General features: G+C 51.2%; 1 protein-coding gene across 7 annotated transcripts in view; it reads left to right on the top strand.

Annotated features, from left to right (window-relative positions):
- Positions 1-21,514, top strand: part of AK8 (adenylate kinase 8) — a 116,686-nt gene extending 95,172 nt beyond the window's left edge. For all 7 annotated transcript variants that reach the window (XM_036107852.2, XM_036107859.2, XM_078061972.1 and 4 more), the window contains 2 exons: positions 19,945-20,025; positions 21,177-21,514. In XM_036107852.2, coding sequence (XP_035963745.2) covers positions 19,945-20,025; positions 21,177-21,414 — 319 coding nt within the window. In that variant the 3' untranslated portion in view covers positions 21,415-21,514. The remainder of the gene's footprint in view (positions 1-19,944; positions 20,026-21,176) is intronic.
- The last annotated feature ends 913 nt before the right edge of the window (positions 21,515-22,427 follow it).

Below are 22,427 nucleotides of genomic sequence, written 5' to 3'. Positions count from 1 at the left end.
CAGTTATTCCCAATCAGATGGGCCACCTGACGGAGGGTCACCGCCTCTCCTCCTGGAAGGAAGCTGCTTGTCCTGGAGCCCGTGAGGGGTGCTTCCCTTCCAAGGAGGAGCACAGGTGGGGTGGACTCCTGGATGGCTTGAGCCCCTTCCCTCGGGGCGTTCCAACCCACCAGCAACTCTGCACACACACCCGTGAGCACTTGCAACAGGCCACAGCCCCAAGCCCTTCCCAGGTAGAATTTCTGGCACCACTGGGGCCAGGCAGGGAGCAATGCCTGCTGACCCCCAAGCTCCCGTCCTGTCCTGCGGGGCCTGCTCGCCTGCTGGCAGGGTCTCCATGGTGCAGGCGCGAGATGAAGAGAGGCGGGGGGTAAGGGCAAGAACATTCCGTGGGGGGTGACTTTGCAGGTGACTTCACCTCCTCATGGCTGAAAGAGGAGAAGACTAATACTGGCTCCTTCCTCACTGGAAGGCTGCGGAACAGGAGGCTGGCAGCCCAGTCCTAGGAACAAGGGAGGGACTCACACGCTGCTTTGTCTGTTCCACAAGGACTGGTGGCAGGCTGCCCTTTGCCAGCCACTGGCCCAGATCCTGGGGCCTCGGCAGGGAACAGAACATTTCCCCGGGAGCCCATGGACAGGATCCAAAGCAGCACGGGAGGAGGGTGAGGTGGCGGGTTCCACACTGGGGAAGGCCCCTCTGAGGGGGGCTCACAGCTGCGCTCCCAAACGCTCGCCCAGCTCCCATGCGAGCCGCCCTCCGCACTGCGTTGATGGCCTTGGCGCCCGTCAGCCCCGGCACCTGGGCGCGGCATCATTGCGAGAGATGCCCTCAGAGTAGATTGCTGCAGAACTGGTAGGCTTCTGGACTTGAATAACAGGTTTAATTCATAGACAACTATCAAAACCCAGAAGTTTTAAATTGCAGGCCTGTGTCCCCAGCCAAGGACGTGGAAAAGCTTTATCTAGAAACTCAGGTTTCACCTCCTCGGTAGGTTCATTAGGAAGTTTAACCTAGGAGCATACCCAGATAAACAGTTTAACCCTGGGTTTGTTTTCAGTAGGCAATTAGGGGAGTCTTGTCTTGGCACTGCTGCAGGGCTGGCCTTTGGGTGAGGCCTCCCAGGGCAGTGTCCTGCAGTTGCAATCAGTCAAGCCCAGGGTGCAGTTTGAGCCTAAGCTGCATTAGTAAAGCGTCTCTGGATGCAGCTGGAAGGGAGGTGCCGATCTGGGAGGGTCTGGGGTCTGAGGAAGCCCCTCTCTGAAGCTGCTCGAGTGGGGGGTGGGACTGTCACCAGGACTTACCAGGTGGAGTCTATTTGATGTGGTAGAATCTGAATCTATGTCTTTGCTGGCCCACGAGTAAGAACTTCCTGTTGTATTTGGAAATTTGAGAAGAGAGAGTGGCCTTTTGGACTGTAGCTCAGAGAGGATTTCCCTGAGATGGAATGTTCTGGAAAGTCCTTTGAATTGTGCCGGGAAGGCTGCAGAGATGTCTCCTGTAGGGCCCCTGCAGCTCCACGCTGGAGAGAAGGATGCTTGGAGGAAATGACAGGCCTGGAGGCCCGTCAAGGCCCTGAGAGGAGGTGGAGGATAGGCCAGCTGCGGAGGGGACAGGAGGGGCCCAGGAGCCTGCACACAGTGGCAAAACTCAACTGAATGTCAATGCTGCAAGCGAAGGAAGGAGAGGAAGTAGGTCATGGAGGGAATGAAAAGCTGGCGAATGCTGGTCCCACCCTCCCTGCCCTGCGTGACCGCCTTCCGCAGTAGCATGTCCTCCTCGGTGCTTCTCCTGTGGCCTTGGCTGTGGTGGTCCCACTCACCCTTCCAAAGGCCCCCAGCTCCAGCTTTCCCTTCAGAGAGCCTCCCTCTGTTCTCAGGGTGAGGCTTTTGAGGACAACATAATTCAGTCAACATTTATTGAGCACCAACTGTATGCCAGCTTGGTTCTAGGAGCTGACACTAGGGCAGGGAACAGCATGGACAGATCATGTGCCTTCGGGGCAGACAATAAACATAATGGTCTCCCAGGGAGGAGGGCTTCAAGGAGAACAGAGCAGAAGTGTGAGAGGCCGGGGTGCTGCTCCTTACTGGGGGCACGGGTGGTAGACATCTCAGCAGAGTCCTGAACCAAGTGAGGGTGGACCCGTGGCCACCGGGGAGATGCATGTTCAAAGCTCAGGCCCATCCTGTGCAGAGGGTGGGCCCAAGACAGCAAGGAGGCCATGTGGTTGGGGAGTCAGGAGCAAGGGGCATGGGAAGGGACGAGGTCTGCAAGCTGCTGACACCCAGGACCTGAGCTAAGCACGTGCAAATGTTCAGTCAATCCATTTTGAAAGAAATCACCTTAAGGAAAAATCATCGTAAGAAATCATCATGGAGCTGGTAGAATTATGGGCTCTTGAGTCAGACGCTCCTGGTTGGAATCTGGCTCTGCTCCTGACTGGCATCATGGCCTTGGGCAAGTCCCTTCCTCTCTCCGAGACTTCCATTTTCTCATCTGTAAAATGGGTCCCAAGTTATAGAACTGCTTCAGAAGATTGTTCATGAGGAATAACTGTGACCTCAAAAGCATAATGCTTTTATGCTTTTGACCAGTCACAAGAGGTCACAGATTGTATGATATCCCTCAACGAAATGTCCAGAACAGGTAAATCCAATGGGGCAGAAGGCAGGCTAGTGGCCGCCCAGGGAATCATGGGTGGCTCGTTAGTGAATACTGGCTCTCTTCTTAGGGAGATGAAAATGTTCTGGAACTATAGAGAGGTGATGGTTGTACAACACTGAACATCCCAAATGTCCCTGAATCACATACTTTAGAATGGTTAATTGATGTTATGTGAGTTTCTCCATTAAAACATTAAAAATAAATGAACAAACTCGCCTCCAGAAAAAGAGTGAACTTAGAAAAGTCCCTGCACTTGGTAAACACTCCCGGATGCTGGAGTCTAGCAGCTATGGGTCCCAAGTCTATCTGGGTCACTCACCAGCCAGTAAGGGAGCAAGCTGCCCCATCTGGAAAATGGGGATGCCGCTGACATCTACATCCCAGGCTTGCTGTGGAGATTAGTGAGGGGGCGTCTACACATCCTCAATGTGATGTGGAGATGTGAGGAGCCACAACTTGTTACGAGGTGCTCCGCACGCAAGCATGCAGGGAGGCAGTGTACCCAGCGGCCACAGCTCAGACTGGGCTGTTCCACTGACTTGAGCTTACAAAGTCTGCTGTTCCTGTGGACAGACCTTGAGGAGTTCACTAACGGCTTTGAGCCCCAGTTTCTATACTTGTCAAATGGGGCATAAGAGTGGTACCTATGTCCCCAGTGTGCCCACTCGTGAAATGCAGTGAGGACGCCGTGATGCTCCTAGGGGGTCAGGCTCAGGCACATGAAATGATCATTCTGTGCATCATGAGATCCACATGAGAAAGTCTGGCCCAATCATATGTGTTATCGCCATGATGCTGGTCCATTAGTTTAAAATGGATGCTTTTCCTTTTTTAAAATAACCTTGTTCTTGTGATTTTATAATTAGTGTTTTTCTTTTTTTTTAAGATTTATTTATTTTAGAACAAGAGAGAGCATGAGTGGAGGGGAGGGGCAGAGGGAGAGGAAGAGAGAGAGAGAAGCAGACTCCCTGCTGAGTACGGACCTGGTGTGGGGCTCAATCTCATGACTGAGAGATCATGATCTGAGCCAAAATCAAGAGTTGGACAGGGCGCCTGGGTGGCTCAGTTGTTAAGCGTCTGCCTTTGGCTCAGGTCATGATCCCAGGGTCCTGGGATCGAGTTCTACATCGGGCTCTCTGCTCCGCGGGAAGCCTGCTTCTCCCTCTCCCACTCCCCCTGCTTGTGTTCCTGCTCTATGTCTTTCTCTGTCAAATAAATAAATAAAATCTTAAAAAAAAAAAACAGTTGGACACTGAATCGACTGAGCCACCCAGGCGCCCCTAATTAGTGTTTTTTTTTATTTATAGAAATAGTATATTTTCATTGTAAAAAAAAGGCAGACATGTATAAAGTAAAGAACACTTTCTTTCCCCTGATTCCTCCCCTAAAATAATCATTATGGCCAATTTGTTGCATATCCTTCTAGATTTACTTCTCTTGTTAAATGTAAATAGGCTCATATGATATGGATTGTTATATTTTTGTTGAGTTAGGCTGTGTCTTACACTTCCCTCCTGTACCAACACTCTCAATCTACCTTACTTCTTTTAAAAGCTGCAGAATGTTGGTATACCACAATTTGTTAAGCCTTCCTCTGTTTGTGGACATTTATGTGGTGTCCAGTGTTCTTCTGTTATAAGTAATTCAGCAGCAGGAAATCTTGCCCATATATCTTTGCACTTATACTAGTATTTACTCCGAAGAAATTCCTGAACCAAGATGTTTGGCTTCTCTGGGCCTCAGTTTCCCCAATTTGTGCGCGGCAAATACTAATTTTTATCTTGCAAGATACTATAACATCACATCTGCCAAATACTTAGGACTGTTGGTTGCACGTAGTAGGCACTTGATAAATGATACTTTGGTTTTTATTTTAAACCGGAAGGCATTAAATCTAGCTCGGCTACCCATTGCAAGTTCACATGTAAGCTTGGGCCCCAAGGAGATATTTTAGGTATTTTAGTTAGCTTACTTTCTGCTAATCTACAGTTGGCCCTTCTTCCATCCTTGAAGCGATGACAGTTTGGGTGCTCTTCTCCCCTGGGGTCCCGGGGTCCCTGCAGCCCTTTCCTCCTCAAACAAGAGGCTCTGCGGGCTCCGTAGGCCTCCTTAGGGATCTCACTGCTGGCTTCTCGCCACAGCTCAGCATCCAGCATGCAGTGGCAGGTGGAGACTGGCCCCGAGCACCGTGAGGGAGAAAAGGGGTGAGTCTAGCCTCCAAAATGGACATGTTGGAACCTCTGATATCTCATGGTAATAGTACAGGTTAAAACAGTGTGGGCACTTATTATATGCCACACTGCATACTAAGCACGTGGGTTAGCGCTTTTAATCCAAGTCCCCAGTGTAGTGACGGGGAACCCAAGGCTTGCCCAGGCCACGTGGGCCCGGAGCGCGGAGCAGGGGTATGGGTGTCGATGGGGAGTGTGGCCTCTGGTCACTGGCCACTCCCTCCTCACAACTCTGGGTGCCAAAGTGGGAGCAGAAAGATTCTTTCTGAGGCCCCCACAGGGTGATTGCCAGTATTAGCCTGTGTGTGTGTGTGTGTGTCCAGCTCATGTGAAATCCAGAGGAGGGCAGAGAGCCATTCCAGAGGACTGGCCTCTGAGCTACTGAGATCCACCGACCACTGAGGCAGGGCTCCGACCATCTGGAGGGGCTGGGGTACGTACGCGTGGTCCTCACAGAGTAACTGGGGCTGCTGCTATGAAGGTGGCATGTCTGGGACCTAGACACCCCGCCGCTCCAGCCGGGCATTCGGGCACGGTCGCCTCTCTGTCCTTCGGCCGTAGGATCATGGAGCATGCTTTCTCTTTCTGAGCACCAGGATAACCTCCCTCGTCCTTCATTCCCTCTTCTCGGCAATTTCCTTCTGAGCACACACCAACCTCTGACAACAGAGCCTCAAGTTTGGGTCCCAGTTGGCTACTATGTTTAACGAAGCCCTGCATGGTCACCTTGTACGAGTGGACAAAGTCAGCCCAGAGGAAACCCTTGGCTTGTGCCCACATCCAGGGCGCAGGGACCCCCGGGTCACCCAGAAGGCCCAGACTCCCCCAGGGTGTTCACCTTCTGCGGGACCCTTGGGGCCCTGCACCCGGGACGCAGGCATGGTGGGAACAATACAGGGGCTTCAGACTTCTCCTCCCACCTCCCCCACCAGAAGGGGGTCAGGGCCCCACTGCTGCCACCGTCATGAAACCAGTGTCCGGAATTGTCAGGAAAACAAAAGCCGGTCGCATCCTGAGCCCTTTTAATCACCTAATGGCGGGGACATCCGACGCCGGGGCTCAGGTTCCAAGGCGAGGCCTCAGCCGGGCCACTGTAACTACAGCCAAGTTTGGCCCAGCTTCTCCGTATTACAGCCGCAACACGGACGCACACAATTGAAGTATTTGAGAACAATGAAATATGCATGGCTATCAGTGACAGCCCCATAAAGTGCAGCAATTAGCCGCGTAATCCGAGAGAGGGAGCCGGCCCTCGGCAGCCCGTGGCTCCCCATTAGTTAAATGCATTTTGTACGTCCTCATCCCATCAAATCAACTAACACTTCCTTTAATTGGTTCATGAATTATACAGCCGTCCCGCATTATAATTTAATCGCCTGTAAACATTCATAGGGCCCCACTGTAAAGCGTATCGCGCTCATTAATTCGTTAATTTCAGCAGATGGAAGGGGAGATCGGATGAACGGTGGCAGAACAGAGCGCCTTGGGCAATGGAATAAGGAAAAAAAGGTGGGGGGCCGTTTAGGTTTTTTAAGGGCTGTCAGAAACTCAATCTGTGAGCTGTCAGCCGCCTGGACCCAGCGCCCACCCCCTCCACTCCACCAACCGCGGGAAGTGACTGGCGGATTCATATGGAGGCTTGTCAACCGTCTTTAAACATCAAGCCAGCGGGTAAACCGAGCCCAATGTAAATTAATTCTTGTCTTACGGGCCCCCCTTTCTCTGTCCCCATGAATATTTCATGGCGGGCAGCATAAATATTAATTCTAATAGCTATGCACAGTGGTTATTATTTCTGTTTTATGACAAATATTCATAAAATATTCAGGACCCTTTTTTAGAACATTTACACACTTGATTGTGAATTTTCCCAGTTTCCCGAGGACACTGTAAACATATTGGGGTTCTCTTGATGGACTTTTCCCCATTAATTAATACCCCTGGTGATTAATATTTAATCAGACTTAGGTTTTTCGAGAAGTAAACACCTATTAGATTGGAGGGTGGGAGGGGATTGGTTTTCCCCTTCAGTCTGTAAAATGGGAGATTTCTGCTCCCGTGAGTCTGTTTCTCTTTGACACCTGGGTGATCTGACAAAGGCTAACCCCCTTGCCTTTTTATCTTGAAAACAATATCTATCTTTTTTGCATGTGTCTGTTCTCCTCTTACTTTTTAACCCAGAGCTCTGGCAGCAACCCAGCTTACTGTAATGAAATTCTTCGGAAGATGCCACTGCAGTGTTTATGCAAGGATTTAACATAATTTTGGAGTAATTAAAGTGTGGGTTTAACAAACACGGTGGCGGAGTCCTTAGGCAAGGCAGCTGTGATTGGGGATGAAGGAGCTTCTGGAATCCACGTGATTTGTCTTTAACCCTGAAAGGCAGCTGTGCTCGGCATCCCCGCGAGGCCCCGAGGAGGGGGTCCCAGCCCCGGGGAGCCGGGGGGCCACGCAGATGAGGTGGTGGCTTCGGCCCATGGGGGGTCTGAGGCGGGGTCCTGCGAGCCTTGAGGCTGGGGTGCCACCCCACCCCACTGCACTGGCTCTCCTCCTAAATTGCTTCAGGGTTCACTTTCCTGTGCCCTGATTCTCAGCAGAAGCCTCGTGATTCTCTAAAACCGCAGGGCATGAAGCCGAATTATGTTACAAATAGGAAGGCAGCAGGGAGGGCAGGAAGGAGGGTCCTAGAGCGGCCAGACCTGGAGCCCAGCCTACAGCCATCACCGAACCTCCTGGGGGCCGGAGAGGTTTTCATCCTTGACATGGGCAGGATCACAGGACTTGGGTCGTGTGCTTCCTGTGAGGATTACATGGGACACGTGTGTGTAACACGCTTCGTACAGGCGCCTGGCATGCAGTAAGTACGTAAACGTTGGCAGGGACCGTGATGATGATGGGGGTGGTAGCTAATGAGAGCCAAAGGCTTAACATCGAAGCCACGTAGTAAACCACGTTTAGAGGAAGAGATCCCTGGAGGAAAACCCCAGCCATGGAAGGGGTTAAAATAGAAGCTTCTCTGCAGTCCCTTAAAACGTATAGTGGAAAAGTCCAGAACGGAGATTCTGACCGTGGGCAGAGAAGCGGCGAGGCTGAAGACGCTTCACCAGGGACACATTTTAACACAGTGTTTGTCAGCGACGGAGAGTGGCTCTGAGAAAGGGAACCCCGAAATGAATTCACCTGACCCTCCCTCCGCTCCCTGTCTTGGGGGGACCGGTGACAAGGAGACACACTCGTTTCGCAGGGGGCCCAAGGGTCCAGATCTTCCACACCCTGCTGTCTGGTCCTTGAAGCAAATTCCTGCTCCCAGAGCAGCGCCAGGGGCTGGCCCGGCAGCAGGTTGGGCTGTGAGCAAAGGCACACAGGGAGGCCCCCTTGGCGTCTGCCCCGGTCCCTGACTCGAGTCCCTTTCAGCTGACCTGCTCGAAGCGGAGAAAGATGCCGTTGACTCCAGGTGGCTCTGAACCTGCGACTCCCAGGGAGCCACAGCTAAACCACGCGTCGGAGTCTGTGGTTTATGCTGAGCAGTGGGAGGCCAAGACCTACCTATCCCCTTCCCTTCCTTCCTCCCTCCGTCCCTTCCTTCCTTCCTTCTTTCTTTCCTCCTCATTTAGCAAATTCACAACAGATTGAGGCAGTCAGCTGCACGGACCAGAGCGGGCTGCCTGGGTTTGAACCCCTGCTCGGCTACTGTGTCGGGTTCTCCAGAGAAACAGAACCAATAGGATGTGTATTGTATACAGAGAAAAAAGATTTATTATAGGGACTTGGCTCATGCAATATAGAGACTGGCAACTCCCAAGATCTTGGGGTGAGTTAGCAAAAGCTGGAAGGCTTGAGACCCAGGAAGAGCCAGAAGACAGGACGACTTTGATTTGAAGGAGTCTGAAGCGGGGTCCCACGAGCCTTGAGGATGAGGTTGCATAAATGTTGATCCCACCCCCACCTCATTAGATCTGAAGAAGCCCTTATCCCCACTTGAAGGCCATTAGAGAGGAGGAATTCTCCCTTATTCAGGGGAAGGTCAGCTTTTTGTTCTATTCATGCCTTCAACTGATTGGATGAGGCCCACCCACAGCAGGAAGGCAGTCTGCTTCCTTCTGTTCAGCAATGTAAATGTTAATCTCCAAAACACTCTCACAGCTACACCCAGAAAAATATTTGACCAAATATCTGGTACCCTGTGACCCATTCAACTTGATACATAAAATCAGCCATGAGGGGCCGGGGAGCCGTGGGGTCAGGAGGCCAGCCCAACCTAGCAGGGAGCTCCAGAGCAAGGCTCACCCACTGAGGGTGGCTGCACTGGGCAGGACAGCCAGGCCCAGAACAGTATGACCTTGTTCAGAAGCTTGGGTTAAAACGTCCATCAGCTGGTGAAAGGCTAAACAAAATGAGGATTGCCCATACAATGGAACACCACTTGGTCATAAGAGGGAATGAGGCTCTGATGTGCGCTATGGTGCGGGTGAATATTGGGAACATTAGGCTGCATGGAAGGTTCTAGGCCTGCAGGCCCACGTGGATATTCTGTTATTAGTATGCATTATATGCCTTATATGGATTATTGTGTTTAATCCGTGAAATAACCTTGTGGGGTACTCCTCTTCTTTTCTGTAGTCTCCTAAATGAAGACTTGGAAGGCCGCATATGGTATGGTTGTATTTATATGAAATGTCCAAAATAGGCAAATCAGTAGACCAGAATCCAGGGGCTCAGGGAGGGGAACGGAAAGGACTGCCTGTGGGCAGAGTGTTCCCTTTGCAGGTGATGAAAATGCCTTAAACTTAGATCGTGCTGATGGTCGCACAACTCTGTGAATATGGTAAAAATCATTACATTGTACACTTTCAAGGGGTGAATTATATCTCAGTAAATATGTCAGAAACATGGACACAGGGCTCGAGTCCCTGGAGATATTTACAGCTGGAGGCTGTCAGCGGACCGCACTCCTTACAGCTGAGCCGCAGATTCTTTCTTAAAGGGAGATCTGATGGAGCACCCATGTGTCAGCCACGCCACGGGGCACTGACAGAGTGTCCTCCGGCTCGGATGTTCTTTCGGGACTGCTGCTGACCAGTGGATCTGGACCGGTGTCCACACTGGTGGACTTCGGTGCCGATCAGTGTTGACCAATGTTCCCGCTGTCAGAGGGGCCCTGAGCCAGCAGGTGTTTGGTGTAGCCACAAGCGAACGCTCTGGGTACAAGCTAGAAGGTATGGTGTGGTCAGCCAGTGCCCGAGGAAGATGGTGGGTTTCCAGGAACATTCAGGAACTTCGTGTCATGAGCGCACAGAGGAGACCAGCTGGGTCGTGAGCCAGGCCCCCCTCAAACACAGACCCGGAGCTAAAGGGCGGCCAGGGGAGACGGGAGTGATCTGTGTGGACCCGGAGCACACTCGTGGACCCGTGTGGCCGCACCTGGAGCGGGTGGCTGGCTGGCTGGGGTGTGGGCGCGGGTGGCCCGGGTGGGTGCGCAGAGTCGGGGATGAGTTTGGGCACGAGTTTGGACCTGGGGCCTGCCTGCAGTCGCTGGCACGGAGGGTGTCCTGGCCTGGCGCACCCAGGCCCGTCTTGTCCTGCTGCTCTTGCTAGCCTTCCACTCGCCTCCTGTCATTTTTACCTTCGGCTCATTCGCCTTTCTCTTTGGGAAAAGTTTGCTGAACTTTCTGGCTTCGCGTGATTTGCATTTCACAATTGTCGAGGGAGCGTCTGGGTGGCGGTTTGCAAAGGAATTACTCTCTTTCTTCCCAGTGGAGAAGGAGGCAGAAATTTTAAGACAACTTTAAAATGGAGCCCGATTATGCAGGAATTTGATCCCTGGGTCCTTCTCCTCAAACCAGACTGCCGCGTTTTGTGCGGCGCTTGGTAAGCTGCCAGGCGAGCTCGCTAATTTACCAGTTAATGACAGTCCTCGAGAGTGTTCCTCTTGCCCCTGGAGAGATTTTAGACCCAGCCAGGGTAGATTTGCCATTATCAATTATGCACAGTTTTAAACAAGAAATGGCCAGCAGGAGCCTCTTTTTTGAAGGAGTGGGGAGTGGGAAGTGAGGGCAGCCTGCAGCTGCCACCTGAGGCCAGGAGGCCTGAGGCCAGGAGGCACGATGCATGGGTTTTCAAATGAGGTGGAGATGTCTGGCCTTTCGTGTTCAAATTGGACACATGTCAGAGTAAAAAATACACAGAGCGAAAATTGTACAGCTCTGGCCATGGCCTGTTCCAGACGCCGGGGAGGGTGTGTGTCCAAACTCTCTCCGGCGCACATCTCACAACAGCTTTGATGGGGACCTGCGGCCTGCACCTGTGGCTCAGGACCGGGGGGCCGGTCCCCATGCTGGGGTGCTTCTCTGTCAGGCCTCCCCTGGCATCGCGGCCAACATCCGCCCGCTCACTGCATGCTTATCTGGCCCTTAGCACATGTCCTGCACAAAGGTTGCAGACAAGGCAGCCCCAGCACCTATCCTCAGACAGCTCAGGCCTCATGTGTTCTGAGGTGTGAATCCTCCTGCAGGTGACCCAACTTCCATTTTTTTTTAGATTTTTGATAGTCTATGCATGATTCACTTGCTCCTTCTCCCCAGCCCCCGAAGCAGTTGTCTATAGACACGGATGCTGCCTCTCTCCGCCCTTAGACTAGAAGGAGGTCTTGTCCTGACAAGTCCGTAAAAAGTAGTCACTCCCGTTTTGTGCCCTACGAGCGCCCCACGGGCTGCCGTCGTCCGAGGACTGTTTTGAAACAGCTTCAATGTTGCGTGACCTCTCTGGACATCACGTGCACACATCTCGTTAAAGATGAGCAGACCATCCCAAGTGTTGATGCGTGCTGTCGTTTTGCATTCTCTCTGGTTCCCTGCATCAGTGGTGGCCGTTGCAAAGATCCCCCAGAGGGAAGACCCCTCGATGATACTGAAGCCCGAGAGCTGCTGCACCATACACAGAAGAGTGAGCTCTGCGAGTGTCCCAGCCCCCAAAAGAGGCTGAGGCCAGGTCTTCACGGAAAGCTGGGAGAGCACCACTGCCTCCCAGTGGGCTCAGCGCCCCCCTCCAGGCTCTGAAAGAACTGCGGAAGGAGGAGTTCCACAGTTGTGTTGTGTTGGCACCTTTGCTGAAAAGTAATTGGCCATATTGGTGAGAGTCTATTACTGGGCTCTGTTCTGCTCCTTTAATCTGTGTGTCGAACCTTTCACTAACACTCTTATTATCCTGACTACTGTAGCTTTGTAGTAAGCCTTGAAATCAATTTGTTCTCTTTCCACATCGTTTTACTGAATACAGTTCTCTTCCAGAAACACTCCCCATATAACTTTGAGAGTTAACTTGTGTAGAATCTTCGAAAAACCTTGTTGGAATTTTGGTGGGAATTGCACCGAATCTATAATTTGGGGAGGATTAACATTTTAACAATATCGAATCTCTGAGTCCATGGATATGGTATAACTCCCCATTTAGTTAAATCTGATTTCTTTCATCAGTGTTTTGTCATTTTCTGCACACAGAACTTATTTTGTTAGCTTTACATGTATTTCATTTTTATACTATTGTAAATGGTACTTTTTAAAAAAGAGATTTATTTATTTGAGAGAGAGAACGAGGGAGGAGGGGCAGAGGGAGAGAGAGAAGCAGTCTCTCCACTGAGCAGGGAGCCTGATGTGGGGCTTGATCCCAGGACACTGAGATCATGACCTGAGCTGAAGGCAGATGCTTAACTGACTGAACCACCCCAGTTGTTTGTTGCTGGTACCTTGAAAGTCAATTTATTTTTTGTACATTGATTTTGTATCCTGTGAATTCACTAAACATACTTATTATAGTAACCTTTTTGAAGATTCTTTGGTACTTCTATTTAGATGATTATGTCATCTACAAATAGAGACATTTTATTTCTTCCCTTTCAATTTGTATGCACGTTATTCCCTTTTCTTGTCATATTGCATTAACCAGGATTTCTGGTATGATGCTGAATAGGAGTGGTGAGGATGAACAAATCTTGCCTTGTTCCCAGTCTTAGGGGAAAGCATTCAGTCTTTCACCATTAAATATGATGTTACCTGTAGTTTTTTTGTAAATATCCTTTATTGGGTTGCAGAAGTTACCATCTATTTCTACTTCGCTTAGAGTATTTATCAGGAATTGATGTAAAATCTTGTTAAATGCTTTTCCTGCATCTGTTAAGATGATTGTATAGTTTTTCTTCTTTAATATAGTAGGGTAGAGTACACTGATTGATTTTTGAATGTTTTGACTTTCATTCCCAGGCAAAACCACACTTAGTTGTAATGTATTATTATTTTTATATATTGCTAGATTCAGTTTGTTAACATTTTATTGAGTGTTTTTGCTTCCATATTCTTGAGTGATATTGGTCTATGATTTCCCATAGAGTCTCTGTCTGGTTTTGGGTATCAGAGAAAGGCTGCTTAATAAAGTAAATTCTATTCTCTCCTTCTCTGTTTTCTTAACGTTTGTGTAGCATTGGCATTATAGTTAGTTTAGAATTAGTACTATCCTATGGTTCATATTCTTTGGTCTATCCATTTATTTGTACACATGTGTATATTAAGAACCTCATTGAATTGTAAGCTTATTCAAGGCCAGAGAACCACCCCTCCCCCTGCCTTCACCATCATGTGTATAAACTACACCATAGCACTTATTTTTTATTGAGATAAAATATACTTAATGTAAAATTTACTCTTTTAGCCATTTTTAAGTATACGGTCCGATAGCAGTAAGTACATTCACAGTGTTGTGCGGCCTCACCACCATCCATCCCCAGAACTTCTTTCATCTTCCTCAACTGAAATTCTGTCCCCATTAAACACTAACTCCCCATCCCAACCCCCATCCCCTGGTGCTCACCATTCTATGTTCTGTCTCTGTGAATTCGATTCCTCTACATACCTCACAGAAATGGAACGAAACAATAGTCATCCTTTTGTGTCTGACATTTCACTTAGTGTAATGCCTTCAAGGTTCATCCACATTGTAGCAGGTGTCAGGATTTCTTTCCCTTTTAAGGCTGAATAATACTTTATTGTGTGTATACACCACATTTTGTTTATCTAGTCAACCATTGCTGGACGTCTGGGGTATTACCACCTTTCGGCTACTGTGAATAATGCCTCTGTGAACTTGGGTAGGCAAATGTCTGTTCCAGTGCCCACTTTCCCTCATTTTGGATATACACTCAGAAGTGGACTAGCTGAATCATAGGGTCCTATGTTTACTTTTTCGAGGAACCACCATAGCCTTTTCCACAGTGGATACACCATTTTACCTTCCCACTAGCAATGCACAAGCGTTCCACTTTCTCTGTATCCTCGCCAACACTTGTTATTTGCTGGGTTTTTTCTAATAGCCTTCCAAATGAGTGTGAAGTGGTATCTCACTGTAGTTATATCATGGTGCTTTGTATAGAGTTTTGCCCCTAGTGGAGGCTTATTGCTTGAAATCAAGAGGTTAATAAGGGCAGGGCCCTGCCTCTCTGCAGTAGTGGACGCCATATTTATTTAAAGTCAGTTATTGTATATCATAGCTCTCATTTACCAAATCCATGCGTGGATCCAGAGAAAGTTCCATAGAATTTAGCTCTAGAGCAGGTGGTAAGCTTCTGGTCTTTTGAGAAAGATGGCTTTCTTTGCTCCCCAAACAGAGCCCTAGGCAGCATGGCCAGAGGGTGTCAAGAGATCCCAGCTGCCATTGGGTATCAGGCACCAATGCCCTGGGTGACGGAGTATGAGGCCTGACCTCTCTGGGACTCAGTTTCCCCCTTTTGTACACTGAGCAGATAGGATCAGAGTGCTGGTTCTCAGCCTTGACTACACTGTAGTTGCTTGGGGAGGTTTTAAAAATCTCCATTCCCACGCCTCACCTTGGGCCAATTCTAGCTGAATCTCTAGGGGGGCGGGGACCAGGCCCCAGTATTCTCGAAGCTGCTCTGATGGTTCCAGGGTGTGGCCAGGGGTGACACCTGGGATTAGAGCCGTGGTTCCCATCCCTGCTTGAGCACTCGAGTCACCTGAGCTGCTGATTTACAAATACGGGTCCCCCAGCCCCTTCCCTGGAGGTTTTGGTTTGGTAGCTCTGAGAGGGGTGCCCAGAATCTGTATTTCAGACAAGTCCTCCCGATGATTCTCAACACCAGACACATCTTGGAAACATGGAAAGGGGGCAGCAGTTCTTCAACCTGGTTGTGTGTATGAGTCACTGTGGATCTTGTAAAAATGTAGACTCCCAAGTCAGTGGGTGGGTGGTCGGCGGTCCTGGGCTCCTAGGTGGTGCTCGTGCTGCTCATCGGGGACCCCACCTTGCGTAGTGAGGGAGTAGAGGCCTCCCAGGAGGCCTCCACCGGCCTGAAGCTCTGCAAGCCCCCAAGCAGGTGCAGCCCCTGCCCCTGGTGAGTCCTAGCTCCCCCATGCCCCCTGCAGGGCTGCTGCTGCCCGCCACCCTGCTGTAGGTATCCTTGGCTGTCTTTGCTGTCTCCGTTCTCCCTCTCCTGGCTGTGTGCCTGGAAATGAGCAGCAGAATGCAAGACCCTGGCCAGGCGAGGCACACACAGGACTGCCTCTCTGCAGAGCTGCCCGGGCTCCCCACTCCACCCCGCCACCCGGCTCTGGCACCGTGGCTCCAGGAGCCTGGCGAACCAGAAGCTTCCAGCATGGAAGCACAGCTCCTTCTCCAGTGAGGCTTTTCCCAGAGACGTGTTTCAAGTACCGATTTGGTGTCCTTGTGCTTCTGATCTTGCCAGCCTTTCACGAGCCATTCCCTTGAATGACGACAAGCAGTCTTGATATGCTGGGTTAAAAATCTTTCAATTGGGGCTTGTTTGTTTATGAAACAGCATCAATTATCAGGGATTTCCAAACTGGCTTCCTTTCTACTGGCGTCGGCATCCAGAGCGGCGCCGCCAGCCGCCAGCCGCGGTGACAGCCGTGTTTTGGTGTTGCTGTTGGGTCTCGCAAGTCTCGGGGGTGGGAAGGGGGGCCCGGCGTGTTTGGAGCGCAAGGGATAAAAGCTCGTTGAAACACCTGTGCTCCCGTGTTCAGACGCTCCCCGATCTCGCATGTTTTATTTGGTGGCTGTTACTTTGCAGCACATTGTGAACGGAAATCATTATCAAGAACGTGTGCCGGGAAGAAGTGGGTTTTCATGGCTCCTGGCCCCCCAGGCTGCAGGGGAAACCACAGTGCTCGCTCTGCAGAGGGACAGCTGCGGCTTTCATCAGGAACCAGCGAGGGGCTTCTTGGCCGCTGGGCAGAAGCAAACCTAAGCAAACAGTGTGGGCAAAGTGAGGCAGAGAGAAGAAAGGCAGGGGGAGAATTTGCCTTGAAGGAGAGAGAGCGTTTGGCTCAGGGACTCACATTTTTAAAAAATTTACACATTTTCCAGAAGCAAGTGGCATCGAAGAGACTAGGAGTATTAGGTGTCCTTTGGGGGACAACTGCAGGAAACCCAGCTCAAACCAGCTTAAGCAAAAGAAGAGGTTTATATATTCATGTCAGAGAAACAGTGAGAGGTGTGTCAGCTTCAGGTATAGCTTGATCCAGGGCCCCAAACAGTGTCTCTCCTCTCTCTCGGGGAGGGCTTCATTCTCAGGTAGGCTCTCTCTGGGTGCAGGCCCCAGGCAGCCCCAGGTCCCATACCATCAGCTTTGCAGCCCCAGCAAAAAGGAAGCTCCTTTCTAGAAAGCCATGGTGCAGCCTCTCATTGGTCTGGCTTGGATCAACTTGCATACTGATCCAGTTCCTGTGGGCAGGAGGAACCAGCAGTCAGATTGGCCACACCTGGGCCTTCCTCACACGCAGCCCTGCAGCCCTGGGGTGAGTTAACTTCAAACATGGCACAGGGATGAGAGAGGACCAGGGTGGCTCCCAAGGGAAATCAGGACCATTGGCAGACATCGATAAGCCCAGGGAAGCAGCAAGTGTCCTCGTGCGGCATGTGGAGCAGTCCCCTGTGCCCTCTTCTCAGTCGGCCGTAGCATGTCCTTCATGTCAGTAAAACAGGAGGCTTTGACTCACATCAGTGACTCAGAACCATCTTGAAGGATTGGTACCCCTCGGGGTGCCTGGGTGGTTCAGTCAATTAACCATCTGCCTTTGGCTTGGGTCGTGATCCCAGGGTTCTGGGATCAAGCCCCATATCAGTCCCCCTGCTCAATGGGGAGTCTGCTTCTCCCCCCCCCATTTGTGCTCCCTCTCACTCGTGCTCTTTCTCTCTCAAATAAATAAAATCTTTAAAAAAGAAATTGGCACCCCTTCAGGGCACCAGGGTGGCTCAATCAGTTAAGGGACCGACTCTTGATTTCAGCTCAGGTCATGATCTCTGGGTCATGAGATCCAGCCCCGCTCAGCAGGGAGTCTGCTGGAGATTCTTTCCCTCTGCCCCTCCCCTGCTCTCTCTCTCTCTCTTTCTCTCTCAAGTAAATAAATAAAAAAAAGAATTGGCAGCCCTTCTTAATATCCAAGATGTCTAAAGAACTCCCACAACTCAATACTACAGAAACAAATAATCCGATTAAAAATGAGCAGAGGACCTGAACAGACATTTTTGCGAAGAAGACAGCCAGATGGTGGACAGACATATGAACAGATGCTCAACATCACTCATCATCAGAGAAATACAAATCAAAACCACAAGGAGATACCACCTCACACCTGTCATTATGGCTAAAATCAAAAACACAAGAAACAATAGGTGTTGGCAAGGATGCGGAGAAAGGGGTCCCCTCGTGCACTGTTGGTGGGAATGTGCACTGGCATGGCCACTCTGGAAAACAGAATGGAAATTCTTTAAAAAGTTAAAAATAGAACTACCAGAGGACCCAGTCGTTCTACTTCTGGGTATTTACCTGAAGACAGCCCAAGTGTCCATCAGTAGATGCCTGGATAAAGAAGACATGGTGTATAGATACACTATGGAATATTACTCAGCCAGAAAAAAGAAGGAAACTCTGCCATTCATGACAACCGGATGGACCTAGAAGGAAGGAGGCTAAGTGAAATAGGTCAGAGAAAGACAAATACCATATTATCTCACTCACGTGTGGAATCTAAACAAAAGAAAACAAAACAAATGAATGAACAAACAAAACCCAGAAACAGACTCATAACTACAGAGAACAAACCAGTGGTTGCCAGAGGGTTCCAGGGAAGTGGGGGATGGGCAAAATGGGCAGAGGGGATTGAGAGGCGCAAGCCTCCAGTTATAAAATAAATAAGTCCCAGGGATGAGACATACAGCCTAGGGAATACAGTCAATAGTATTGTAATAACTTCTGGTGGTGACTACATGTACCGTAGGAACAGTTCATAATGTGTATATAATTGTTGAATCACTATGTTGTGCACCTGAAACTCATATAACATTGTGTGTCAACTATGCTTCAGTTAAAAATTTTAAAAAGTCATTTATTTTTTAAAAAATGGCGCCCTTTTGAGAATTTGAGACCCATGGACCCATCCCCTCCCAGAAAATACACATGGTCAACCATTTGCCTCTAATTCCTAGGGGACACGGGCCCTGCAAGGGTGCTGGCACGGAGTCGCTGGCCCGGGTGCTCCCCCAGGCAGCAGATCCCAGGCTCAGGGGAATACTGAGCTCCCTCTGGTGCCTGCCGAGTCAGCATTTCTGGGCCAGGGTGAAGGCCTTCTTTGTTCTCTAACTTGGAGGAGACAGAGTGGCCATCTTGAAGAGACTCCACCCCAAGAGCAAAGGCAAGAAATCTCATTTGTGTGCATTTTTCTCGCACTTAGAGCTGCTGCTTGCCTGGGTTTACTTACTTGGAAGTGAAACGAACAAGGCTTCGGGCGCACGGGGAGTGCTTGTTGTCACTGATGTTGTCCCCAGGGGGAGGTGCACACATCGGTCATCGAACCCAGACGTCCATGATGATGAGCCCATTGAGTCCTGTGTTTCAGTTCCACATGGCAGGCTGGTAAACTCGGGAGCTTACTGCAATGCTTGGCGTACAGCAGGCATCCAATAAATGCACGTATGGATTAATTAAAGGATGAATGAGTGAGCAGTAAGTGAGCAATGGAATATTCCAGAAGTTAATTCTTTAAAAACAAACTGGGATGGTTTCACACTAGGAGACAGGGCCTGGATTAGAGCTGTGAGCAGGCGCCGTGAACGCGTGGCCCTTCACCCCCACCCACCTGTCGCACCCAGAGTGCGTGCCCTTCGCCTCTGCCCCTCTGCCAACCCTGGCACCGCTGACATTGGGGCCGGGTAACTCTTGTGGCGGGGGCTGTCCCACACCTAGGATGTTGAGCCCTCTCCCTGTCTCCACCACTACCTCCCCCATTGTGACGACCACAAATGTCCCATAGATTGCCAAATGTCTTCTTGGGGCAAAATCACCCTAGACTGAGAACCCCGTCCTCACGTTTTATATTAAAAAAAGGGTCCCGTTGCCAAAAAGCAGGGACTCGGCCATTTGCACTAAGGATTTAGGAGAGACTGGGCTTATCAGAAGTGGGCTCTGTGTCTTTTCTGCTGGGCTCTGGTCTCGGCTGTTTACTTCAAAGGCCCTGCTCCCTTGGGTCCGGGGCTCCTCTGTGAAGGAGAAAATGGGGGAGCTGAGAACCCCAGCTCTGCGGGGGGCCTGAACTTTCGGGAAGGCTGTCCCATGACGAGAGGGATGACGTTATAGCCCTACCTGCCGCGTTTGAGCGCCGAGGGTGCGCAAACCCCGCACTAAGCGTGGCACACGCTTCCTGCCGTCGGATCTTCAACACCAGGCAACTGTCATTAGCCCATTTTGCAGCTGAGCAAACTGAGTCTGAGAGAGGCTGTGTGAGTGGCCCGAGGTCACACGGCAGGTCAGTGGTGGAGGTGGATTCTAACCCAAGCTTCCGTGGCAGGGAGGCCTCTGTCTGCATCTCTCCCTGGTGACCTTGGAGAGCTTGGTACCCGGAGCCCCTGAAAGATCGCTCCTGAGGCCCCACCCCCGTGCGGGGAAGATGCTGGCCCTGGTCTCAGGTGCCCAGAGTCCAGCCCGGGGTCCCCTCCAGCTGACCGTGGTGCTGTTCTCTCCCCGTAGGGTGTTTTTCCTGAATGTGCCATTCGATTCTGTCATTGAGCGGCTGACCCTGAGGAGAATCGATCCTGTCACAGGAGAAAGGTTGGTGCCAGGCTCCAGGTGGCCGGCCGTCTGAGGGCTCCGGGGGCCGGGCCCTGCTGGGGAGCCTGCCCTGTCCATCCAGCTGACTGATGATGCCACAGCAGGATGGGTCTGGGCATGACACTGACAGAAGACTCTAGAAAGGGGGTTCCTCCAGTCGGTTCCCCTGGGCAGTGTCCGTGGACCCCCCGCCTGGGAGAGTAGCCAGGGAACGGACGTCCGAGGCGAAAGGTGTGCCCACTCTGTCCCGAGTAGCAGTTCTGACCCGTGCATGTGACATGGCTGGATTGGGTGGGCGACCCCGAGACGCTGTCACGGTGATGCGCACGGCCGAGGAGACTCCTATAGAAACATGCCCGTGGGAACCAGTCCACCGGGGCGCCCACCCTGAGTCCCAGGAGGTGAATTCTGAGTTTTATCCTGCGGTCGACCAAGTACAATCACTGTGTTGGTGCTGAAACGCAGTCGAAAGTCCCCTCAATCACAAAGAGGTAGAAGCTTCCAGCCTCGCTGGCACCCAGGGCCACGTTTCTGGGTAGGGGGACTCAGGAGTGGAGTGGGGAGGGCCGGGAAAGAAACACCAGGATTTTTCTAAACTACAGGTTGATTTCTCATCCTTACGCCGAGGGACGGTCTCACTGACCCATGTCAAGTCCAATGGCCTTCACACTGCCCTGCCCCTGGGGTCCCTCCCTGTAGTGACCGTCTGTGGCTCTTCCTGTCCTCTCCGCTCACATTCGCTGTTACGATGTCCCACTCCCCCATTCGGCTGCAAGCTCTAGGAGCACAGAGCCAACACTGTCTTGCCTCACATTGCCAGGAGCAGACATATTGCCAGACAAATAGCAGATGCTTGATAAATACTGTTCAGAGGGAAGAAGAAAAGGGAGAAAGGAAGGGGAGGAAAGAAAGAAAGGAATTGGGGACTTAATATATTCTATTCTGTCCACCTGTCACTGACCTGCATCCTCCCCGGGGGAGGGACATGCTTTGCGTCTCCGGGGCACCAGGGCCCAGCTGCGGGTGTGCAGTAAATGTTTGCTGGTGGTGGGCATGGTGACCAACTGGGTCAACAGTGGGACAGAAGGCCCCTTCTTCTCCTGCCCTCCGGGCCAGACCATAGGTCACCTGCTTCCCCCGCTCTCTCGTAGGTACCACCTCATGTACAAGCCCCCTCCAACCATGGAAATCAAGGCCCGCCTCCTGCAGAACCCAAAGGATACTGAAGAGCAAGTCAAGCTCAAAATGGATCTGTTCTACAGGAATTCCTTGGAGCTGGAGGAGTTCTATAAGCACACCATCACCCTCAACGCGGACCAGGACCCATACACAGTGTTTGAATACATAGAGAGTGGGATCATTAACCCTCTGCCCAAGAAAGTCCCCTGATGGGCTCTGAGCAAGGAGCGTCCTGCAGGGAAACAAAGTTAATGCCCTCCCCAACCTCCTGGAACCTCAGCCGAGCCAATAAAGAGTGCTGGGTGCGGTCTTATGTGTCCTCAAGGTGAGGTGGCGAGAAGGTGGCCTTGTTTTGGGGTCTGGGGACACGGGACGGACAAAGCCCAGGGAGGCAGTGGAGTGCAGCAGGGCTCCGGGACCCACGCGCCGGGTGCCCTTGGATGAGGCACGGACCCTCAGAGCCTCCCCTACAACCAGAGCCGGGGTCATGCCAGTTCCTGCTCGTGGGGCGCAAGGGAAGCTCTCAGCCCCGTGCTGGGCACACAGCAAGTGCTCAAGAAATGTAGTTTTTAAACGCCCCCCTCTAGAGCAGCCCCGTCCTGCAGTGCTGGGCACGCACTCTCTGCACCGCCCAGCACGGCGGCCACGAGCCATAGACGGTTACCATCTAATTGCACTTAATTTTTACTAATTTAAATATAAATATATTATAAATATAAATTTATATTACAAATATAAATAGTTAACAGGCGGCTTCCTGGCTGCCACATGGGACCGTGCGGTTCTAGACACACTTAACTGTTGCTTAAGATGCGCTGGAACCCGGGCACCTGGGTGGCTCAGTCGGTTAAGCGTCTGACTCTTAATTTCCGCTCAGGTCATGGTCTCAGGGTTGTGCAATTGAGCCCCATGTTGGGCTCCGTGCTGGGCGTGGAGACTGCTTAAGATTTTCTCTCTCTCCCTCTCTCTAAAAAAAAATAATAAAGTGCCAGAACCCCTTAGAAGGCCTGCTCTCAGGTCCCAGGGAAGCAGCCCCTCTGGGCCTGCAGAGCCCGCAGTCCACAGGCGTGGACACCAGGGGGACAGGACGGCCGCATCCTCTGCTGATGGAGCTCTTGATCCTCTTCCATGAGCTCCCTCCTCCTCCCACCTCCCAGGTGATCTCCGCATCAATAGAAGAGGACACTGCAGCCACAGAGGGTGAGTGACTTGCTTCAGGTCCC

This window comes from Halichoerus grypus, chromosome 14, assembly GCF_964656455.1.
Source record: "Halichoerus grypus chromosome 14, mHalGry1.hap1.1, whole genome shotgun sequence".
Lineage (NCBI taxonomy): Eukaryota > Metazoa > Chordata > Mammalia > Carnivora > Phocidae > Halichoerus > Halichoerus grypus.
This window is presented reverse-complemented; position numbering and strand designations above follow the sequence as displayed.